We start from the raw sequence: 21,475 nt of genomic DNA on the forward strand, positions 1-21,475 counted from the left end.
AAATGATCAAATCTAGGACAGACGACTAGTGTCTTCCTTTTACAAAACCGAAAGTTCTGGGCTAAAGTAACGCATGCTTCTCTAGCTTTGTAAGAGCAACAGATTTAGGCTGCTTCTTTCTACCGTGATAAAGCTTGTTCTGATATTATTGGTACTAACTGCATCTTCATATTTTCATATAAGCAACGAGACATTTTATATGACTAAGCTTAAAAATGGAGTAAAAAAAGTTTAAGCCTGATTTTGTTAGGCACAAGTAGTAGAGTATGGAACGGTAGATTATGGTTTACAAAATGACAGTAAAGCCTCCCCCAATCAGTAAGTAGCTGAAGTTTTCATAAATTACTGTATTCTACAAAGCTTTGTTTTAGTCTAATTATGGCTATTAACGAGCCACAATTTAACTCTAAACTGTTTTCCACATCTATCTGCAATTCAATATGTGACAAAAAGACTAGACGTAAACATCGTTTTACAGAGTTTTATTATTGTAATGTGGGAGTCAACAAAGTGGTACAAGCATTATAAAACATTCATGACTTTCCCCCCCAAATCTTCTTGCAATAAACACTCAATAAAACCGGACTCCTGGATCTCAAACTCGTTAATGGGATAAGCCTGAAAGTGACCCACAAAAAGGGCCAAACACATTTAACAAGCTGAGAGTATAGTTACAAGAGATCTTATGATTACGCCCTCCAACAATGTTTCATCACAAGTCTACATGCTGACAAAACCACTTCTGTAAAACATGGAATTTTACAGAAAAAGAAACTGCAAATGTGGGTTTCTCTGGAAAAATAAAAAACAAAACATTGGTACTACCGTTAAACTTCCATTTTAATATCTCCACAAATTGTGAATACTAAAGTTACAGACAAAGGATAATCCATAATGTAACAATAGAGGGGACTCCATGCTAGCATTATAAATATGGAATTATAAATTTAAAACATTTCTGGCTTAAAAAATAAATCTGGTAGTAAAGGAAGGCTTCCAACTCCTAGTAAGGTCTCTCTCTGCGCTCCTGACGGTGCTCACCCCTAGTGGAAAGGAGAAAATGTTAAAGTATTCGTGGACATTACAGATAGTTGTAGACTATTAGCTTTGTAAACGGCTTACTTCTCCATCTTGCCAGGACCACCACGTCTACCACCTCCCCTTCCTCCCATTGGTTCCAAGAGAGGTCCTGGGGGGCCAGGTGGACCACCTCTCCTTCCTCCACCAAAACCTCTGTCCATCCCACGACCTCTGAAGCCACCTCTGTCACCACCGCGGCCTCCTCTAAACATACCAGGACCACCGCGGTCCATTAATCCTCTGCCTCTCATACCTGGACCACCTCTGCCTCGTTCACTACCTGTGGGTAGAAGAGTAAGAATTCTAAACTTAAAGGCCATAGCATTGCTGCAGACTGTACAAAATAGGTTTGCTGGTTGAAGAAGTTATCCATTGATTAGTCAAATCAGGAAGTTCACAAAAGTCTGAAAAGTAAACAGTGTTTACTCTTCACTTGTCCATTAACAGTTTGAGCAATTGGAAAACCAATGTAGCTGGAATGTAACAGAACATGGACACTGCAGTTTTACACTAGACCACAGCTGCACTGGGCAGGTATGAGGTGAATGGCCAAAATATTTGCTAGACATTACTGAGCATGCTATATAAAGCACTGGTAATACATATTCAACATGCAGTTGCAGGAACGACATTATGCCCTGCCTGCCACAATATTAAACATGATAAAACTGGAAGGGCATGATGGGATGTGTAGTTTCACAAGACCCGGAGGACTATTAATCTTGCATTAGAGTACAATGTAGTGGCTGATTTTCCAATCATTGTGATGAGGGCCAGTTCTTTCACAAGTCTGCCCATTGCTGAAAAGCTTTATAAATACTACAGCAACCTATTGGTGCAATAACTAGTGATCAGCATAAATAATCACAGGCAAGTTTACTACAAGTAATCCATTCTGTCAATTCATCAGCAGACGTGGAACCTTTTATTAAATACTGAAGCCGTAGGGGGAAATTTACTATGATGGGAGATCTATTTCACATGGGATGTTGCTATGGGCAACCAATAAGATACAATTCTTCTAAAAGGTGCTAAATAAGTAGATTCTAATTGGCTGCCCTTTATAAAGAAAGTTGCATTGTCAAGAAGCTATAGTGCAGTGGTAGCCAGCCCTAGCCCTCCAGAGCTACCAACAGTTCACATTTTCCAGACAACCTAGCTGCTGCTGCACAGCTGCACTCATTAATCACTGACACATTTTAAAAGATACACAGATGGAGCTAATTAGCTCACTTGTGATTCTGTGAGGAGACCTGCAAATCATGCACTGTTGGTAGCTCTCGAGGACTAGGGTTGGCTACCCCAGCTATAGTGCAATACTTGCATTAGATGGTATGTTTTACAGCTGAACTGGCAATTCAGTCAAATACTGTAGCATTTGCCTGATAACAATTTATGCAACACTGTCTGCATAACTCAGATAATGCTGGATTCGAACAGCAATAACACATTTCCAAATAGCGGAAACATGAGTTTATTAAAATCAGAAGTGCTATTAGGTGCACATTTTTAACATCCCAGGCCTATGGTGGTTTTTGTCCTTCCTTCAAAAAGATAAAAAAAAAAAAAAAAAAAAAAAAAAAGTGTGTTGCATACCTGGAGGTGGGAATGGAGGAGGAAGAAAGCCCTCTGGCTTTGGAGCCTTGCACTGATTGCACTCTGTTCGCCAGGCAAAGTTTTGGTTTCCACAACCCCTAAATGGGGAGAAAAATAAAAATGGGATTTTTTCCCCCCCAAATTCGTGTGGCTTATGTACAAAGTATACATTATACAAGACTTACGGATTTGGACACTGCCAGTCGCCTGCTCTATGTTGCACATTTGGACCACCGCCGCCGCCAATACCGCCGCCGCCGCCACCACCACCACCTGGGCTCCCACGTGGTCCTCGGGGCCCTCTCGGCATGAATCCTCCACGCTCCCCTCCTCTGCCACCCATTCGTCCCATGGGACCTAAACATGGTACTTGTTTAAGTATTTACAGAACACGCAATTTACAATCTTGCTGGTTTTATTATAACTTGGTGTCAAAGTTTAACTCAACACCAACGTACAGACCTCAGCTTCCCTAGAAATGTTTACCTCCTCTAAGGAGAGGTGGCTGTCCACGGCCCTCACGTGGTAACAGCCCACCTCTCATGCTTCCCAGCAGAGACTTCTTACGTGCCAAAGACACCTTTAATTTGTTCCCCTGAAATTCTTTCCCTGAAAAACATTTAGACAAACATTAAAGTGTGAAAGATAGGCTACAGCAACATACAGACTATTTTAACAGAAGTTAAATACAAGACAGATGGTAGTATTCAATGGGGCCGGCGAGGGGGTTAAACAGCGAGGATTGCAGAAAACCAGTGATCCTCACTGTTTAACCCCCTCGCCCTATTTAACGTTCTGAGGAAATCCTCGCCGTCACAGGACGGTGAGAATTCCCCAAAACTCCGAGAGCCGCGGCTAATGCAGAAATCACGCTGTATTTAGCTGGGAGTCTCGCTGTTTCTGGAGCCGCATACGCCAATTTCACCTCGCTCAAAAAAAAAAAAAAAAAAGGATTGAGGGGGAATTGGTGTATGGGGGGGGGGGGGGGGGGTGTTGAATACTGACAGGGTGAGTGGTGACAGCGAGCAGGAAGCCCTGCTCGCTGTCGCCGCTCGCCCACGGCATTGAATACACCATAATAATAATAATAGTTGTAACCTATACACAGGCAAGCTGGTAAAAGTGCATACTAACCATCACAAAGCTCAACAGCAGTCTTGGCTGAAGGTGGGTCTTCAAAAGAAACTGTTCCATCACCCTTTGGTTTACCAGTCTCCTTGTCTGTGAATAGATTTACTAAAGGCAGTCCAGTTCTTTTGTTGATCTATATAGAAAATCGATAATGTGTTATGGAACGATCATGCCAATCGAAACAATAGTTTGCTTTGCTTCCACAACATATTTAGAAGAAAAAAAAAAATCTATATCATTATACATCTTTTTTTGGGAAGTACAGATGGTGTAATGGTTAGCATTACTGCCTCATAGCACTGAGGTCATGGGTTCAATACCCACCATGACCCTACCTGTGCAGAGTTTGTATATTCTCACTGTATTTGCGTGGGTTTACTCTGGGTACTCCGGTTTCCTCCCACAAGCCAAAGATATACCGGTAGATTAATCGGCTGCTAACAAAATTAACCATAGAATGTCTGTGTGCTTGTACATGTGGTAGGGAATATAGATTGTAAGCTCCACTGGGGCACATACTGATAATGCTCTGTAAAGCGCTGCAAAATAGGTGCGCTATATAAGAATCTGTTAATAAAATATTTAGTATCCTCCCTGTTAGTACAGGTTGAGTATCCATTATCCAAAATGTATGGGACCAGAAGAGTTTTGGATAACTGGATTATTCCGTATTTCAGAATATTTTTATATTTCAATGATGTATCTTAAAGTATCTTGCATTTATGCTGTATAAACACATGAAAAAAACCATTTGAGCATAAAACAAGGTTTCAAAACATGAAACAGTTTTACCATCTCAGGCTCTGAATTTAAATGCCAAGCAATCATTGTCTTGCACATATTTAGTGCCAGTTACATATCATGTCTCAAGTAGTGCTGTTACAAATGTCCCCAGTAAGTTTTTAGCAAGAAAAAAAAAATAAAAAAAATTTTCACTTTCTGGAATGTATGGTTTTTGGAATAATTTGGATAACGGATACTCAACCTGCACACTATTACCTAGGGAGGCCAATCCTGGGATCGGGAGGATCCCGGGATTAGGGCCTAAAATTGGCAAGATTTGAATCCCGGGATTGATTAGTACCCCGTGTAAAATGCACTTTTTATTTTTTGAAGCCGGACAGCGCTGAGCACCTATATGGCTCAGATGCTGCCCGGCTTACTGCTATAGACCAGTTACCTGTGCCACCGGAAGTGCCGCCGTTCGGGACAGTGATCTGTGCCGACAAGCATGGCGGCGCCGCCCAGGCTGTGCAGCGTGACCCCTGACATCACGTCACACTGCGCAGCCCGCCACTAGCATGCCTGTCAGCACAGATCACTGTGCCGATCGCCCGGCTACAAGCCCGCTGCCCGTCCGCAGGAGGACTCCTGCATGTCCCCACCTCCGTAAGTGACTGCGGATTGTCGGGGGTGACTTATTAGGCATTTCTATTGAGATATGCGGGGCGGGAAGTTTTCGGGGGACGGGACACTTTATTTTCATTATTAGAGAAGCCAATCCCAGGGATCCCGGGATTGAGCATTTTTCAATCCCGGGATTGAAAAAAATGCCCCGGGATTGGCATTCCTACTACTACCCTTACATTATGCACAACAGACTAGAGATGTACTCAGGCACAGTAAATGCCAACTCCAAGTTACTATGCCTAGAGCAGTAATTCATATAAACTGTATTAGCCAACTTTGATATTTAGACAGAACAAAAAAAAAATAAAAAAACACCACAGGGAACTGGCCTTCTAATGCCAAGTTTAAATAAAAAAAGACCCACATGCACCACTCACCTTTACCTCACCACAGTGTTTGAAGAAGTCTACCACCTCGTCAACCGTCACATTCTCATTCAGACCCTGCAAGTAAATGGTGTTGTTCTCCGGTTCCTCTTCAGGTTCCATTGGCGGTACTAAAAATACAAGTAGGATTTTATAAGTAAATTTGTTACCACAGTTTGGGAACTGCATGGCTTTGATAAATTTCTAACCATGGCTTTGATAAATTTCTAACCAATCAGCTTTTAACTTATATTTTTGCAGTATTTGTATTTAATATTTTACGCTCTAACAAGGCCATGTTGCCAATTTCTGTGCGCACCTACCAATGTTGCAAGCAAAAATCTCCACAGGCAATAGACCTGCTTTAGGACATTCATTGACCACAACTAGGCCAATAATGAAAGAACCTCACGGATAATATATTCCCCCCTCCTCTATTATAGCAACATGTGTTTGCCATGTCTAGTCTTAAGCAATACACTAAAAAAAAAAAATAAAAATCAATAATAATCATACCAAAATCAAGATCGGGGCTGTCGTCCAGAAGTCCTGGCAGATAAAAGCACAAGGGAAAGTTAGTTAAAAGAAAAAACACCCTGCGCAACACAAACATTCACATTATAGCTACAATACCACTGTGAGAAAAGGGGGCTTCAAGGGCACACAGTTGCAGTTCGGTGATTCATTATTACCTTTGATTAATGGGGATGGAATGACCCAACAGTAAGAATGCTGCACATTTACTACAACCTACTATGAAACATTAGTATGGTGGCAGTAAATGGGCAATTTTTTATAAGAGGGGGCAAGTCTGCTTATCACAACCAATGGTTTGTTAGTTTGTGTGCCCAAATGTGTATAGCTTCTGCACCAGTGTGCAATCAATTCCAGTACAGTAACGCAACTCTCCCCATATTACACACAATTCTGTATCAGATTGGGGGTTTTCTGTTGTGTAACCACATAACCATGTATACCCCTAAGTAATGCCGGCCAGACCCTTAAACTTTTTCACAGGTAATTTTACACCATTGTTTCAAGGTGACCAAACAAAACAAAAATTTAGCTTAAATCATAAAAAGGGGAAGGGGCATCGTTGTGTTACACTACCCATTTGTAATACTCAAAAACTTACCACCAGGCTTACTGAAGCCAGCTCGCTCTCCACCGCTGCTGGGAGAATAAAGGTGAAGAAATGAAGGCCTTTTCCCTTTAAAGAGCCATAAAGCATTCTGGGCCACGAAGGGGGTTCAAGGGTACAGAGCCGGCAGTGGCTTAACATGTCCATACATAGCATCTGTCTCAGCGTGGCACTAATCTTCCAAGTATGTTTCTAGCATTTTTTTTTCTCTTTATTTAAGTTCATCCTTAGCATTTACACACACATCTAAACAAACCTTCGTTACACAGGTTTAATACTTCAGTGACTGTATTAAGCGTGCAATGCTTAATTGGAAAAAAATAAAAATAAAGTACGGCCGTGACATTTTAGTGTTGGCATTATGCCTTAGAAACACATTTACAAAGTTTGTAAGCTTTATATTAGAAAAGCGTTGCATGATTTCCTGTGCTAATCAGGAAAAAAATGTTCCCATATTCCTGATTAGCACATCCATACTAGGGATCATTTGTTTTAGTGAGGATTGTGCTATTTTGCTCAATAGCTGAGGTTTCAAAGCGCCAATACATAAATATTGTCAAAGTAACTACGACCATGTCAAGATTTCTTATCAACACTTTACACGGGAGGTGGATTCAGATAGCCAAGCATTTCAAAAACATTGCTAGTCACAATGAATTCTCAATGTTACAGGCTTTGTTACCTTTGCAGAAGTAAATAACCCTGCCATTTAGCATATGGTGTATGCTTTGAGACTTCCATACATTTCTCTAATCTTGAGGCGAACCCATTAGAGCAGGCATGTCCAACGTTCGCCCTCCAGATGTTGCGAAACTACACATCCCAGCATGCTTTGCCACAGTTTTGCTATTAGAGAATGCTAACTATGGCAAAGCATGCTGGGATGTGTAGTTTCACAACATCTGGAGGGCCAACTTTGGACATGCCTGCATTAAAGATTCTTGGGTGGGAGTGAGGACAGTACCATGCTGCACAGTATCCTGACAAATACCACACCATATTGTTCATAAGCATTGCACCTTTAATACTCTTTCATCTTAACCATTTAACAATTAATTTGGTAATTTCAGCTTTCTGAACTCAAACCCTAGAAGCCTACATCATTTACATATAAAAGAAGTTTGTGTAATTACACCGTGTACCATACGTGTGTTATTCTAAGTTACAGTATTTATAACATTCTATAATGGTTTAATTAGAAATTTCCTCTCCGAGTCCCACTTTCATTATGCTGCCGGCTGAGTGGGTACTTTTTTAGAACTGAAGTTTACACAACGCTCTCACTTTGTAACCTGTGGCATATAAATTTGACAAAAGCATGTTAAAATAAGGGATTTTCATGTACAACCAATAATATCAAGAACATAGCCAGACAATGAAAAACAATACATGTATTTGGGCCAAAACAAAAATGCGACCTACCCTGAAATAGCTCTGGAAAACAGGCCTATTTTACAGACCGCCACTGCTTTCAGGTATATAGTTTATTTTGGTCCCAACTCCCCCCCTCATTTATAAAAATGGAATGTAGTTATAAAAAAAAAAAAAATGCTGCACGTCTATTTACTCTGTATCAGACCGTTCCAGTTCTTTCATGAGCATGGCTACAGAATCATGAATGCAGTTTGACCTTAACCTCACAAGAAACCTTACCAAGTGATTGTGTCTAGATCCACTTGTTTCTTGACAAGGATGTGACGTTGGGCGAGGGCAGAAGAAGTTGGAAGATTCCCTCAAAGCACTTTAGGTTATCTGTAATTTACGTAGGCACTGTGGGCATGGTGGCGTGCCATTTTTATATTCCGTATGTGTGGACCCAGCACATGATGCGAAGAGTCAAGAAACAAAGTGGTTCTAGCTGCAACATTTACATGGCAGATTTTCCAGAGCGTAACAAAATAGGTACATTATAGAAGTGTCAAGATAAAACATGGCCATATACATATGTTAAAAGGATTACAATAAATAATTGAGGCAGCAGACCGAAGCTACAGCTTCATTAAATAGAACTTCTGCAAAAAGCTGCACAAACAATGCAGTGCAACCTTGTTTTTTTGGGCAGAGCACACTGAAAAAGAGAAACAAAATCTGAAACTAAAACCCAAGATGGAACTGCAGAGATCTGTGCAGCTTTAAATAAAAAAGGAACATACATACTTACACAACCCCTCTTGCTACTACTATTGCAGTGTAAGGGATGTTATATATTGATGTGAGTGGTTCCCAAACAAATCATTTAATTTAGTGAGTGTCATAGGCCTGAAAACCTAGATACCCCTAATAGTGCTGCTCTGAAAGGTAAAAAACAAAGCCATTAATATGCAATATTGACCAGACATCTAATATGCACTTTTGCAGATCTTCAGAACAGCACATTGGAGGCCCATAAGACACAGATCCGCTTTCAACTTGAACTAAGCCTTGGGAGATAAAGTACCAGTAAATTCAGCCCCTAACTGCCATGTTACAGGCAGTGGGGCAGATGTATTAAGCCTCAGAAACAAAGTGGAGAGTGATAACATGTTATGAGCTGATTGGCTAGGTCCTTCTATGTTAAAGACTAGGTTTTAAGTGATAATTAGGAACTGATTGACCAGTCCTTTATCACCCTCCACTTTCTCTTAAGGCGTAATACATTTGGGACAGTGGGGCAGATGTATTAAGCAGTAACAAGAGATAAATGCAAGGGTGATAGAGATAAACGTCCAGCCAGTCAGCTCCTTCCTGGCTTTTCAAAACAGCCTGTAACATAGCAGTTAGGAGGCAATTGGCTGGATGTTTATCTTTTCTCACATTTGCATTTATCTCTTGTTAATACACCTGCCCCAGTGTTTGAAACAACTGACAGTTAGGAGCTGTCAGGCAATTTCTCTCAATCCACTGTCTTTACAAGACTAAGTACATACACCAGTTACAGAAAAGTAAAAAATTGATAAGCCAGACTTATTCTATAGAACTATAGGATAAAGCCATTACTGGAAGATTTTTCAGTGCTCACAATGTTACAATGGAAAGTTTCCTGTAACACTGCAGAGACTTTATAGTAATGGTTTAGGCTTTTCCTATGGAGTGCATTCTGGTTACACGAGTTCAAGGTTGTCTTTCGGATAAGGGTGAAATCCTCCTGATTGGAGTTTGGTCGGTTAAGTGCAAACCACATCTAACCCAGAACAAAGTCAGATTTTGACAAGTGTAATAGATAACCTTTAAGACACGGTTAGCCGTTTCCATATAACACATTTGTGCAGCCATCAGGGGCATTCGAGGAAACCAGAAGAGGGAAAGTTACCCGTAAGACTGGCCTGGTCAACTGGTGCGTCAATGAGCTGTTGCAAAACTACAAGTACCAGTATACCCTCACTTCACCGGTAAAGCATGCTTTGACCTGTTTCACCATAAAAAGAGGGACAGATTTATTAAGCCAGGTAAAGTGACATTGTGGCTGGTACTTTATCACCGGCCAATCAGGTACTAACTGAAGTTAAAGGCTGGGTTTGACAGGGGACAGTTAGGAGTTAATAAAGTAGCAGCCACAGTATCTCTTCAATGGGCTTAATAGTTGACCAGGCAAGTCTTAAAATCCAATATGACCTGTTAAAGGAAAATTCAAGGTTAGCTCATAGATTGTAGCTTTCCTCTTACCCCATGCCTCCACGGCCTCCCCTACCACCACGGCTCATGCCACCTCTGTCAAACATGCCCCGGCCCCTGCTGCGGGAGTCAGAGCCTTCAGAGCTGCGGCCTCCAGAGCCAGAATAACCTTGGTGGGGCTCCTGGCCATAGGAACCTTTGCTGCTTGAGTGGTCCTGACGGTAGCTGCCTGAAAACAAATAAAATCAAACTAGTACTGCCATACTAAGTTCAGTCCTCTACATTATGGCATCCTCATTTCTCACCCACTCACTTGTATTTTCCCTCTGTATCTACTATATCTCTGGATGTATCAGCACTTACGTAAAACTTAATGACTAAAGGCTGGTTACACACTAGTAGCAGGGTGTTCTCCATAAATACTGCCCGACCCATCCTGACTTCACACCTGGGTGGGTATACATACATAATTGCTACTGATAGTAGATTGCAGTAGTCCATTTGGGAGACTACCTAACCTCCCTGACAAACGCCACTCCCGACTCATCTTTCTCCCCAAATGTGATTACTACACTATGGTGCTCTTCAACTCTGGAATGCTCTACTTCTCCCCATCCCTCTCCACAAAAACTTTAAACAGACTCAACACCAACCTCATTCTTAAACCCCACCACCTCTTAACCTAGCCCACTGTTCCATGCTCGCTTCTGCCCAACTGTGCTGCTCCTTTAGAAGTTAGGCTTTCATGAGCAGGGCTTTCATGAGCAGAGTCCTTTTCCCCCTCTATTAATCTATTTTCTACATCATACTCCTTAAAATGGTACCTCTATTTCTTCCCCCCTGATTACTATTTGAATGTCCTGTCTCCTTATTCAGCAATGATTATATGCATCATGTAATATTGCTACTATTCTATCAGAATTTCACTCAAGGTGTAAAATCTTAAAACTGATTCAAATCAATAAAGTGGTCTTGGCTCAATGCCATTTAATAGATCAAACTGCAATACAATTAAGAGTTCATTATGCAGAGGGTAGAAGTCACTTACTTTGCTGGCTATAGCCACTGCTTTGCTGGCCATACTGGCTTGGGGGCTGACTGCCATAGGATGAAGATGGAGGTGGGTAGCTGGTGGGAGGAGGTTGTTGCTGCTGCTGTTGCTGCTGCTGTTGGTAGCTGCTTTGCTGGCCATAGCCACTCTGCTGCCCATAGCTACTTGGCTGGCCATAGCTGCTCGGCTGCGAGTAGGAGCTCTGCTGTCCATAGGTGTTCTGCTGAGTGTAGGAGCTGGGTGCAGAATAGGAGCTCTGATCATAGCTGGATGGCTGGGATGCTGAATAGCTGAAAATAAAGCATGTTTTTACTTGTAGGGTTCCTCAATCCCTTTCAGCACTGCAGAGGTACAATTTACAGAGCCCACTTACTGGTCCCTTACCTTTCCAAGGGCTGGCAATTGAACACAGAATAACCGACCTGTCAGACAAACTATCTAGACCTCACATTCCCAAAGGCAGGCAGAAAACGAGTGAGTGGCTATGCCTTCCTAGACTTCCTGAAGTAGTGTCTATAAGGCCACATTACCCCTAGAAACATGTTCTAGCAAGGGGATCTGGGGATTTTAGGACAATAACCATTCCAGAGTTAAAACCACATTCAGATTTGTACAGAAACCCAATGGATTACGAACAAATACGATTTTGGGGTATGCGCGTAAATCTCGTTGTGCAATATTGCAGCGCCCCCCCATTATCCACAGCGAATCCATTTTACAAAACAGGGGCCTGACTGGCCCAGATGGGTGAACCTATACAAAGTAACAATTGTTCCGTTCAAGGTAATGAAGGCCCATATCTTGCACTTTCCCCCTGGCTTCTGCAATTCTTTGAAACAGTTTCTCATTTGCATGAGTTTTTTTTTTTGATAGTTCAGAATGTAGGTGATAAGTAGTTTAGATGCAATAGCCTTGCTTCATACAGAATAGCAGTTTAATTTCCCATCGGTTAGCAAGTCCGATAGGCCAATAACTTCCATTACTGGCAGCCACACAGCTGCATACACTGGATTACAGCATCTAAATGGCCAGAGTTCTCTCTAGGCTTCTTCTGCAGGGTGCCGCACCCTGTCCGGTTTTAGACTTCTAAATTCACCCTGCCCTTGCGCAAGGCACTGTGCGCCCTTCTGCAGCTGTCAGTGTCTGCATCCCTTAATGACACAATCCAGTGGATCACGTCATTTTAGCCCTGCTCCCTCACCACAGATGTCCAAATACCAGTATTTGTCAGTGCGGGGGGACTCAAAAATGGGAGACTTTTCTACCTTATCCAATTTTCATGAGCCTCCCGGCCATTCCAGGAGGGTAGGCAAGACTGACCAATACTAAAAAGTCAGTGGCCAGTGTATGGCTGGCACTCCACCCGTATTCGGGTTTCATTACATGCAAACGTCATTATGGTGTCAGTTAGGGAGGTACAGGGCAGATCCATACGGAAAAAAAACACAGGGTTTCTACAAGCTGGTTTTCACAGGGGGCCGAGTCCACTTGGTGGGCAGCACTCTGCCCTAAAAATCCTAGGGTGACCACTAATGGTGTTTCTCAAACACATTAACACTTGATGTAGACTAGTTTCCATTAAAAAAAAAAAAAAAGAGAAATTCAGAACAATGTACAAGAAACACAAGCTTATTTAAAAGTAAGGTGACCACAACTTATCTATGTTTACCTATAAAAAAGGAGGAAGATATGAGAGCCTGTTATTATCTTTCAAAATAAATACAACTAATCATACAACCCATGCAAGAGCGCCTTTAACACATGTTTGACTTTAAACAGACAATAAAAGGGAGAGGAAAATAAATAAACACATGGCATCCAAGAACTTCAGGTCATAAAAATCTAGATGTTAAGTTCCTTGTATAACCTGTTGCACTTTATAAACAACTGGTAATATAGCACATATTCTGAAGCACTTTACAGAGATTATTAATACATTCTCATCAATCCCTGCCCCAATGGAGCTTACAACATATATTCCTTAGCACATGTACACATTCAACCTACCAGTATATTTTTGAATTGTCGGAGGAAACCAGAGAAACACTACACAGTTAGGCCGGTTTCACACACTCCGGCTCCTGCCTGACTGAAATCTCGCACGGCCAGGGAGCCGTGCCGCACACATTAGTTGTGAATGGACACCATTGTGTCCATTCACACGGGACGGCTACGGCCCGGCCGCACGGTTGCAGCCGGATCCCGCCACTGGAAGGGACGGCTGCCGGGCTGTGGTCATCCCCTCCATCATAATCTACTGTGCGCTGCACGGCTTCCTGGTCGTACGGATTTCCACCGTCCGGCAGGAGCCGGAGTGTGAGACCAGCCTTAGGGCCATGGTGGGAATCAAACAAATGCTTGGAAGGTATAATGGTTGGCATTAATATTTCAGTGTTACCCATGGGTGGTGTTGAACTGCCTATGTTATGTTCCATCACAAGTGTCAGAAGACTGCTTGAATGAACATACCACCAAGAACACTGTTAGTTAAAGCTAGCATTATTAAATATGTCCAACTGAAAACATTGGTCTTAGGTGACCATCTAGAGAACTGTATCCATATTCTAGATTTCAATCACTTTAGATTCTTTAAAACCCTGCAAGATGCAAGTGAATTGTTATACCCCACAGAATTCACTAGGTAGTGCCTGTCAGAGCAATTCAATAGTTGCTCCATTCATCCATGGATAGCTGTAGGGGAAAGATTAATGCCTATTGAGACCAAAGCTAATATGTGCCAAGAACGTCATGTTTGGAAGCCCAAGTGGGACTTTTCAACTGCAGACAGTATTTAAGTTTAGGCTAGATTAGGTGCTTTTGAGTAGGTTAAGAAGTGGGTGCAAGATTGGAGCAATAACAGAGTTGATTTAACAGGCACCCTAACTTTAGGCGGAACACCCAGCAAGAAAAAAAAAAAAAACAAAAAAAAAAACGTTTGTGCAAAAGGATTACATTATACACCTTTTTTCACTCTGCTCATAGTGCCTTCACACACCAGGGGAAGCTAGCTACTTCAATATCACAATGGCATTAGTATAATGCTAAACTTTTTACACGTGGCACCAACTGAGGACTAGCAATCAATAGAGACAAAGATCAAGCCCTAGTCATTGTAAGAAAAGTCAATACCTTGTCGGTGGATAAGATGGAGGGGCAGTCACTTGTTGCATCGAGTAGCTGGCTGGGACTTGGGGATAGCTATAACTGCTTTGACTATAACCCACGCTGGGCTGAGCATAGGCGGCTGTACTTGGTGGAGGCTGGCTGGTGTCCGCAGGTTTGCTGCCATCTTGAGGCCTTGGGGTAGAAGTGATGGAAGGGTGGGTGGGGGGGGGGTGGAGAATGGGGAGGGGAAAAAAAAAAAGCCCATTTCAAAAATGTTTTTAACAATATATCACCCAGAATGATAGGCACGTTCACTAACCCTTTCAGTTTTCCAGGTGGTTCACTTAAAAAGGCAGGCCACATACATGCAGCTAAAAAGGCTAAGGGGGCACAAGTTCCCAAACCCAAGTGATATGATTTGCAGATGGCTTATCGTGGATAATGCTTTGGCTATCAGGCAGCCGAAGCATAATTCCTGAATACGATGTACCCATTAAGTGTTTCTTTAGCATACATATATAGATTTTAAGCAGCTACATCTCAAATTAAGGTGCTGGAAAAATATTTAGCAGCTTGAATACCAAGCTTTCCTTCAGTTTTCACATTAACACAAGGATTCAGGCACAATAGAGTCCCTTGAAGCTATCACACATTACATTTCAGAAATACCTTGCTGGAGCGGTGGTAGCAGGCTGCTGTCCATAGGAAGGGTATGCAGGCTGGGTTCCATAAGCAGATGGTGTTGCATATGAAGCTTGGGTTGTGGTGGTGGTTGCAGCACTGCTATCATAGCCTGTTGTTCCATAGCCTTGAATTGGCTGGCTATAGGCCTGAGGTGCTGCTGGAGCAGTATAACCTGCTGCTGCAAAAAAGTAAATCAAGCAGCAAGTCAAAATGGGTGGTGGATAAGGCATTTCGTTTTTATACATAAAAAAATAAAAAAAAGTTAAGTAAATTTGAAGCATGCACAGAATTTTGCAATTACTACATTATTGAAATAGGACTTTATGCCATTAGTGCGTTAACTTCTTATTTTATTGTACAAATTAAGGATGTTATGACCCCATATTTTGAGAAACACCAATACAATTTATTTAAAAAACTATGCACAATATTTACATTTAATTTAGAATTTTAAAAACATAAATATGGGAATTTGGATTTATACTCTATACCAGCTTCCTAAAAAAGGGCTTGTAAAAACATAGCTCTTATCCAGATAGTATTAATGAAACTATGTGAAAGCTGCTACCTATCGCATGGGATAGTTAAAGGGCTGGGAAATGAGCAGCTTCCATCAATCACAGGGTCTGACCACTCATGGTATGGTAGCTGAAGGAGATTCAACTTAACCTAAGATGTCACTCTGAAACCAGTGCTTTATTCCTGGGCTCACATTCAAAGCCACATAAACAAATTCCTTGAAACAGTGGCCTCCTGCCAACACAATGATAAACTGTAACCCTAGCCATGGTGACCACCTACAGGAGGAGGAACAGTAGGGTCTCTTCATTTAACTAGTAAAGCATGAAGCCTTCAAATTAGTACTTTTTTTTTTGTAAAACGGGCTATACCATTGAAAATTAAGAAGGCTGGAACCAATAGCAAATGATATATGAGCACACTTTGTTTTAAAGAGTCAACTTAAGTGTTTAAACAAGCTTTAGAGTCTATGCACAAGAGAAACCAATCAAATAAATAAATAAGTCTTACCAGCAGGAGGCTGTCCATAGGTAGCAGCATATGCTGACTGGCCATATGTGGCAGTGGTTTGTGCCTGTGTGTAACTGGAATCGGTAGGCTGCGCATAAGTGCCATAACTCTGCTGTCCATAGCTTGCCTGTGAAGTTAAAATCAAGAATTAGAGAAAATGTTGATCAATTAACAAATCTACTAAACTTTAAAGCAGTAATTTACAATAAAACAGTATAATGCACTATTTCCAAAAGGTAAACACTTCTTTCTGTGTAACTATTTGATAGGCTACCAATGGGGGCATGCAATCTGGGATCATGGCTGTCGATCCCTGCCGACAGCCATGATACTGGCCCATTTGCAGTCAGAGACTGCATACCGACAGACGGGATTCAATGTCCCATCTGTCGCTCAGCACAGATGGGGCGTGGCCGCGAAAACAGCCGTGGAATGTGACAATCCACGGCAGTTGACAGAACGGGCCAAACAGCTTCTGAAGTCGGGCCCATTATGCCATGATCCCGCATCAATGCTGTCGTTAAAGACAGCATTGAACAGGGAGCCGCTGCTGTTGCCCACGTCGGAAATAGCGGCAGCACATTGCATAACCCCCCCCCCGTAGTAAAATGAAGCATTGTCCTGTTTTAGGTTGTCATCCCATTCCCACCCATCCTCCCAGGAGGATTACAGTTACACATTAAGCTCATTGATCAAACCTGAAAAGGTCCTTCAAATTCTTCTATGACTCCATGCCACCGCAGATGCAAAGTGGGGGATAATGAAGCCAGGTACACACTTGTCAGGAATTGCAAAAATCATAGTATCTACCCTAAATTCCTTTGTTTATGAACTGTGTGGTCTCATCTTTCCATTGGATGTGCTGCAGATCAGATTTGGAGGGGGGGGGGGGGGCGCATGGGTGACCAGTACAAGCAGAATGTCCTGTACGGTGCGGATAACAGGAAGCATGTACCTTTGAAGAAGAAATAACAGAGTGGCCCTGGCCTGTCTTTCCTCAGTTTGGCACACCTACTCTGACAGTGCCAATTAAACCAGTTTTGAGCTGCTATTAATTCACAGGCAAAAGTGTATGAAAAAAATATATAGCTGTGTTAAAATAGAGGCAGCATGTGACTGAAAATCGGGGAGGTGGTAGGTCCCCCTGCACTGGGTCATTCATTAAACACTGCTCAAAATGGTCTGCAGCAGGGTCAGGGGACAAGTCATTGCTGATTTGGGCAATGCACCTGCTGCACCAATGGTAGCTCACCTCTGCATGGTATGATATGCACCAATGGTAGCTCACCTCTGCATGGTATGATATGTATGATGTAGTGCAGTTAAATTAATATATCATGTAAGGGGGATGTGATTTTTAAATCGAAAGGGTCAATCGCAAGATCACTGGACATTCAAGTGTGCACCCAGCTGAAGAGTGATGTGCACTTACAAAAACAGAAGAAATGTTCAAATGTTTTTTCTTTGACTTACAGATCCTACATGTGTCCTAAACTATTAATACAGAGTGTGCACATTATTTAAGAGTTAAACAATTTCAAAACCAAAAGGATAATTTATCAGAACAGAAAATAGATTCAATACCTGAGCAGCCTGTGTGTATCCTTGAGCTGGCTGGGCAGTATAAGCACCGTAGCTGGGAGGGGGGGGGGGGGAAACAAACAAAATTAAATTAATAAAGTTACGAGACAAATATTGCAGCCCACTGAAGTACAAATCCCATTTAATAAGCTACTGTCCACAGACAATACGAAGTGCACATAGACTTACCTCTGCTGAGCTCCAGCTTGGCTATAGGTGCTGTAATCTACAAGACAGGCAAAAATAGTAATACAAGTTACTGGCTACATATAAATAAGTTGTTCAAAGCCATTTTTATTGCAATTCTGTGGTCAATTCAGTTTAACACCACAGCTACCACTAGATGGCACCCTGCAGAACAATTCCCTTCTGTGGGGGGAGGGGGAGGAAATAGCAGCTCACATCCTCCTGCGGTCAGGAGCTCAATGTGCAGTAGGTTGGGAGTTTGAGCACCCACAGCAGAATTTCAGACAGGTGTGCTGATGTCCCCTCGTTGTGCCCAGAAATATTGAGTTTGATTGATTATTTTAATGTGTGACAACTGAATGCCCACATGCACTTTCATAAAAGTTTCTTAAACAAAAATAGATTCATGGATGAGGCATTGCCATTCATTTGTTGCCCTGACCAGAATGATACATAGGTTTCTAGTAATAATCTAAAGTGATCTGTTTCTTACAGATGTTGTGTCATGGAGCACCAAATACAAGGAGCATTTTGTAATGGTTCGCAGGCAGTGAGTGTGGCCTGCCAGGGAAAGAATAAAGTGCAGTGATAATGCAGGTTGCAAACACATGAATAGGAGACTTGTTGAAAATGGGAGTTACTGGAGATAGTGCATTAGTACTTGTACTGTATTAGTACTTGTACAATCGTTATTATTCTTACCAGTAATATTAGATTTAGGTTTCCTATACCTGTAGAGACCAAATAGCTGCCAGCATGTTAGGCAATGAAAATTAAGGAATAATGCAGTAGAGACTGGACTCTTCTGAGCTCTGTTTTCAGCCACAAAGTATCCCTGCTCACTACATGAGAGTTTTCACCATGGGAAATTTAGATGCATACAACCTAGTCAATTTTGAGCTCAATCACCTAGTGATTACGGGCAGGCGATGGTGAAAGCCGATTCATAATTTGGCATAGTCGCCATCAGTCAGGCTGAGTTAACCACTTTTCGTAGTCTACTATGGAAAGTGGTTCACACCCGTGGGGGGGCGGGTTAGCGGACATACACCTTTAAAGTTTAACAGAAAGAAAAGGGGGGTTAGTTTTTTTATTTTAAAATCATGCAGAAGCAGCACCAAACAAAATTAAGTACCTCTCCTTTTGATCAAGACTTAGTCAGCCTACACACCGGAGATGAGTGTTCTAATGGTGTGTACACACTTGTACGATTTAGACTATATTCTATATAGACACAATTTAGACTACCTGCATACAATTTAGACTATATAGTGCAGATCTGCACTATAAGGATGCAGTTAAAATCCCGGCGTTCAGAATCCCGACACTTTCTCCCTCCAGGGGTGTCCACGACACCCCTGGAGGGAGAATAAATTAGCGTGCCGAGCATAGCGAGGCACCGGGCCCGCTGTGTGGCGATCCACATCCCCCCTTGTCGGGATTTCAGCGGTCTGGATTTTGAACGCCGGGATTTCATACTGAATCCGCACTATATAGTCAATGCAGCCAAGACTTTCTGGCTGCGATACAAGAGCGCGCATTGGGATCGCAAGGGTTAAAACCTGTGCGATCTGCATGAGATCCAGATGAGATTTTGACTATATAGTCAAAATCTCATGCACATTGTACAAGTGTGTACACACCATTAGTGATGCTAGATCACTCCGCGCTGCACAGCAATGTGCTGCTGAGCGGTCTGTCGGGGCCAGTGTTCTACATGAGTGATTAACTTTATCCAGCGTGCCAGTTATTAATCGCTGGGTCGATAGCAACAGGTATTGCCCCTTTACAGTGTAAAGCCCCGTACACACGGGAAGATATGCTCTCTGACCGATCATCGATCAGAAAGCATATTGCCCCGTTTTCATCAGCAACTAGCTGATGAAAATGAGACACTGCCAGGGGAAGCCGCCGGTCGCAGCAGCATGCTCCCAGCGACTGGTACACGGGGAGGGAATATGGTCGCTATGCCAGGCGATATATGTGTATGGGGCATTTAGTGTAAATGTAGGGGTATTTCCTAAGAAATCTAGTGAGATCACTTAGAATATGCCATGGGATCACTACATTTGTAGGCCCCTTAAAGGGATAAAGCAGATATCCTACATTAATAGACAAACATAAATTTCTGCCTTTATGTATAGTTTCGCTACAAGCACTGAGAAAAAAAAAAGTTTATGTAGTAAATAGTTAACACTTTCAGATTACATGTTTTGTTCCGAATTGACCACCACCTAGCTGGAGAACGCTAAGGTGCAGACTTGCCGCAACCGTAAGAAAAAAAAAAAAAAAAGTGTGTGTGGGGGTCTATTCATAAAGCAGTGGGAAAAAAAAAAAAAAAAAAGTTGAGAAGTGGCACATGGACAACCAGTTACGTATATAAACTATATAGTGAAGTTATGAGCTGCAACAGGTAATTTCATTTTAATGAAAACGTATTTACTTTGCAACATTGTTAACGCCCCATAACGTACAAACCCCACTTCCTGCCACACAATTACGGCACACTTTAAGGATCGTCTGCATCAGGTTATTCGGTACCACTTCCGAACACACCATACAATTATCTCCTTAGTCCCTCTTTAGTATGGTAGAACCCCGCGTTACCGAAGGTGTTGAGGGGCAGACGCTGCACCAGGCACTTTACAGTACACAACGTGCTGGGACTCACACACAAAGCTTCCACATCAGCGGAGTAACCTAACACTACCATAGCCGTGTAAGTAGATCTTACACGTGACCGACCCCCTGCACTGCACTAGTGAATAGGAACACCACATAACGCACCCCAGTACAGCCCGCAGCGGGCAATGGGTCGCCGGGGGAAGAGACGGCACAGTTGTAGGCCGGGGGAATAGTACGCGGGTCCTGCGGTCACACAGCCGGGGGCAGCAGACACACACCTGTAGTGGCACAATAGATACCCAGCCTGCCGCCCGTTACACCACGCACAAAGGGGTAACGTAAATGCAGGTGGAAGGGGAGGCTGCGTTCCCGGGCCAGGTACCGCGTGTACTCAGGACGGACGCTGCGCCCTGCCTGGATTAGGCCTAGTGGAGAGGGCCGGCAGCGCTCTCCGTGAAGAAACAACTAGATAGTGCGCACAGCAAGTAGATTGAGCGCAGATGGCGGAGGGAATCGAGCAATACAGGGGGGCTCTGGGAACGGGAAGCGCATGCGTTGCGGAGGTCATCGGCCGTTACTCACCGGTGGAAGCCATTTTGTGTCCTCTCACCGCTCCAGCGTCCGTGTGGGGAGTGTTCGGCGCGCATGCGGCTTACTGGCCTCGCCGGAGCATACCACTCTGTGGTCGTGAAGGGGAAGATTCGGGAGCCTGTTTTTGAGTGACACCGTTTTCTCTTCACAAGTGTGCCGCTGTGATTGTATTCATCCCTGACACGGGAGGTTCCAGATTATGCGAGCGAGAAGAAGGTAATCCTGGCTCATATCATTGTTGTGCCACCCCCCCGCTTGTATGCACAAGTGGTGTGATCCATATAGTGTGTTTCTGTGGGAGGGGCCGTA

The 21,475-nt window shown here is 42.8% G+C and overlaps 1 protein-coding gene across 5 annotated transcripts; it reads right to left on the bottom strand.

Moving 5' to 3' along the window:
• Nucleotides 1–467: 467 nt before the first annotated feature.
• On the bottom strand, nucleotides 468–21,274 carry EWSR1 (EWS RNA binding protein 1). Of its 5 annotated transcripts, none has more exons than XM_083145423.1 (17): nucleotides 21,158–21,273; nucleotides 17,954–17,990; nucleotides 17,768–17,819; nucleotides 16,184–16,310; nucleotides 15,140–15,332; nucleotides 14,495–14,662; nucleotides 11,363–11,655; nucleotides 10,366–10,543; nucleotides 6,718–6,752; nucleotides 6,099–6,131; nucleotides 5,595–5,713; nucleotides 3,811–3,940; nucleotides 3,163–3,285; nucleotides 2,862–3,033; nucleotides 2,677–2,774; nucleotides 1,123–1,360; nucleotides 468–1,043 (listed from the first exon to the last, which is right to left on the bottom strand). In XM_083145423.1, exons 1-17 carry the CDS (start codon nucleotides 21,168–21,170, stop codon nucleotides 1,004–1,006), a joined length of 2,049 nt encoding a protein of 682 aa, XP_083001549.1. In that variant the 5' UTR covers nucleotides 21,171–21,273; the 3' UTR covers nucleotides 468–1,003. The 5 variants fall into 5 exon arrangements, 4 of the variants coding, with proteins under 4 accessions (XP_083001549.1, XP_083001547.1, XP_083001561.1 ...); XM_083145421.1 differs by having other exon boundaries at nucleotides 6,718–6,755; XM_083145435.1 differs by lacking the exon at nucleotides 14,495–14,662.
• Between the last annotated feature and the right edge of the window lie 201 nt (nucleotides 21,275–21,475).

This window comes from Crinia signifera, chromosome 1, assembly GCF_055691185.1.
Source record: "Crinia signifera chromosome 1, ASM5569118v1, whole genome shotgun sequence".
NCBI lineage: Eukaryota > Metazoa > Chordata > Amphibia > Anura > Myobatrachidae > Crinia > Crinia signifera.

Bases quoted from the DNA above. Each gene is read 5' to 3' on its own strand.
- EWSR1 (XM_083145421.1), bottom strand. The intron at 17,820-17,953 runs GTAAGTCTATGT...CCCCCCTCCCAG, and splicing joins CAAGCTGGAGCTCAGCAGAG to CTACGGTGCTTATACTGCCC. The intron at 3,034-3,162 runs GTAAACATTTCT...TACCATGTTTAG, and splicing joins GCCACCTCTCCTTAGAGGAG to GTCCCATGGGACGAATGGGT.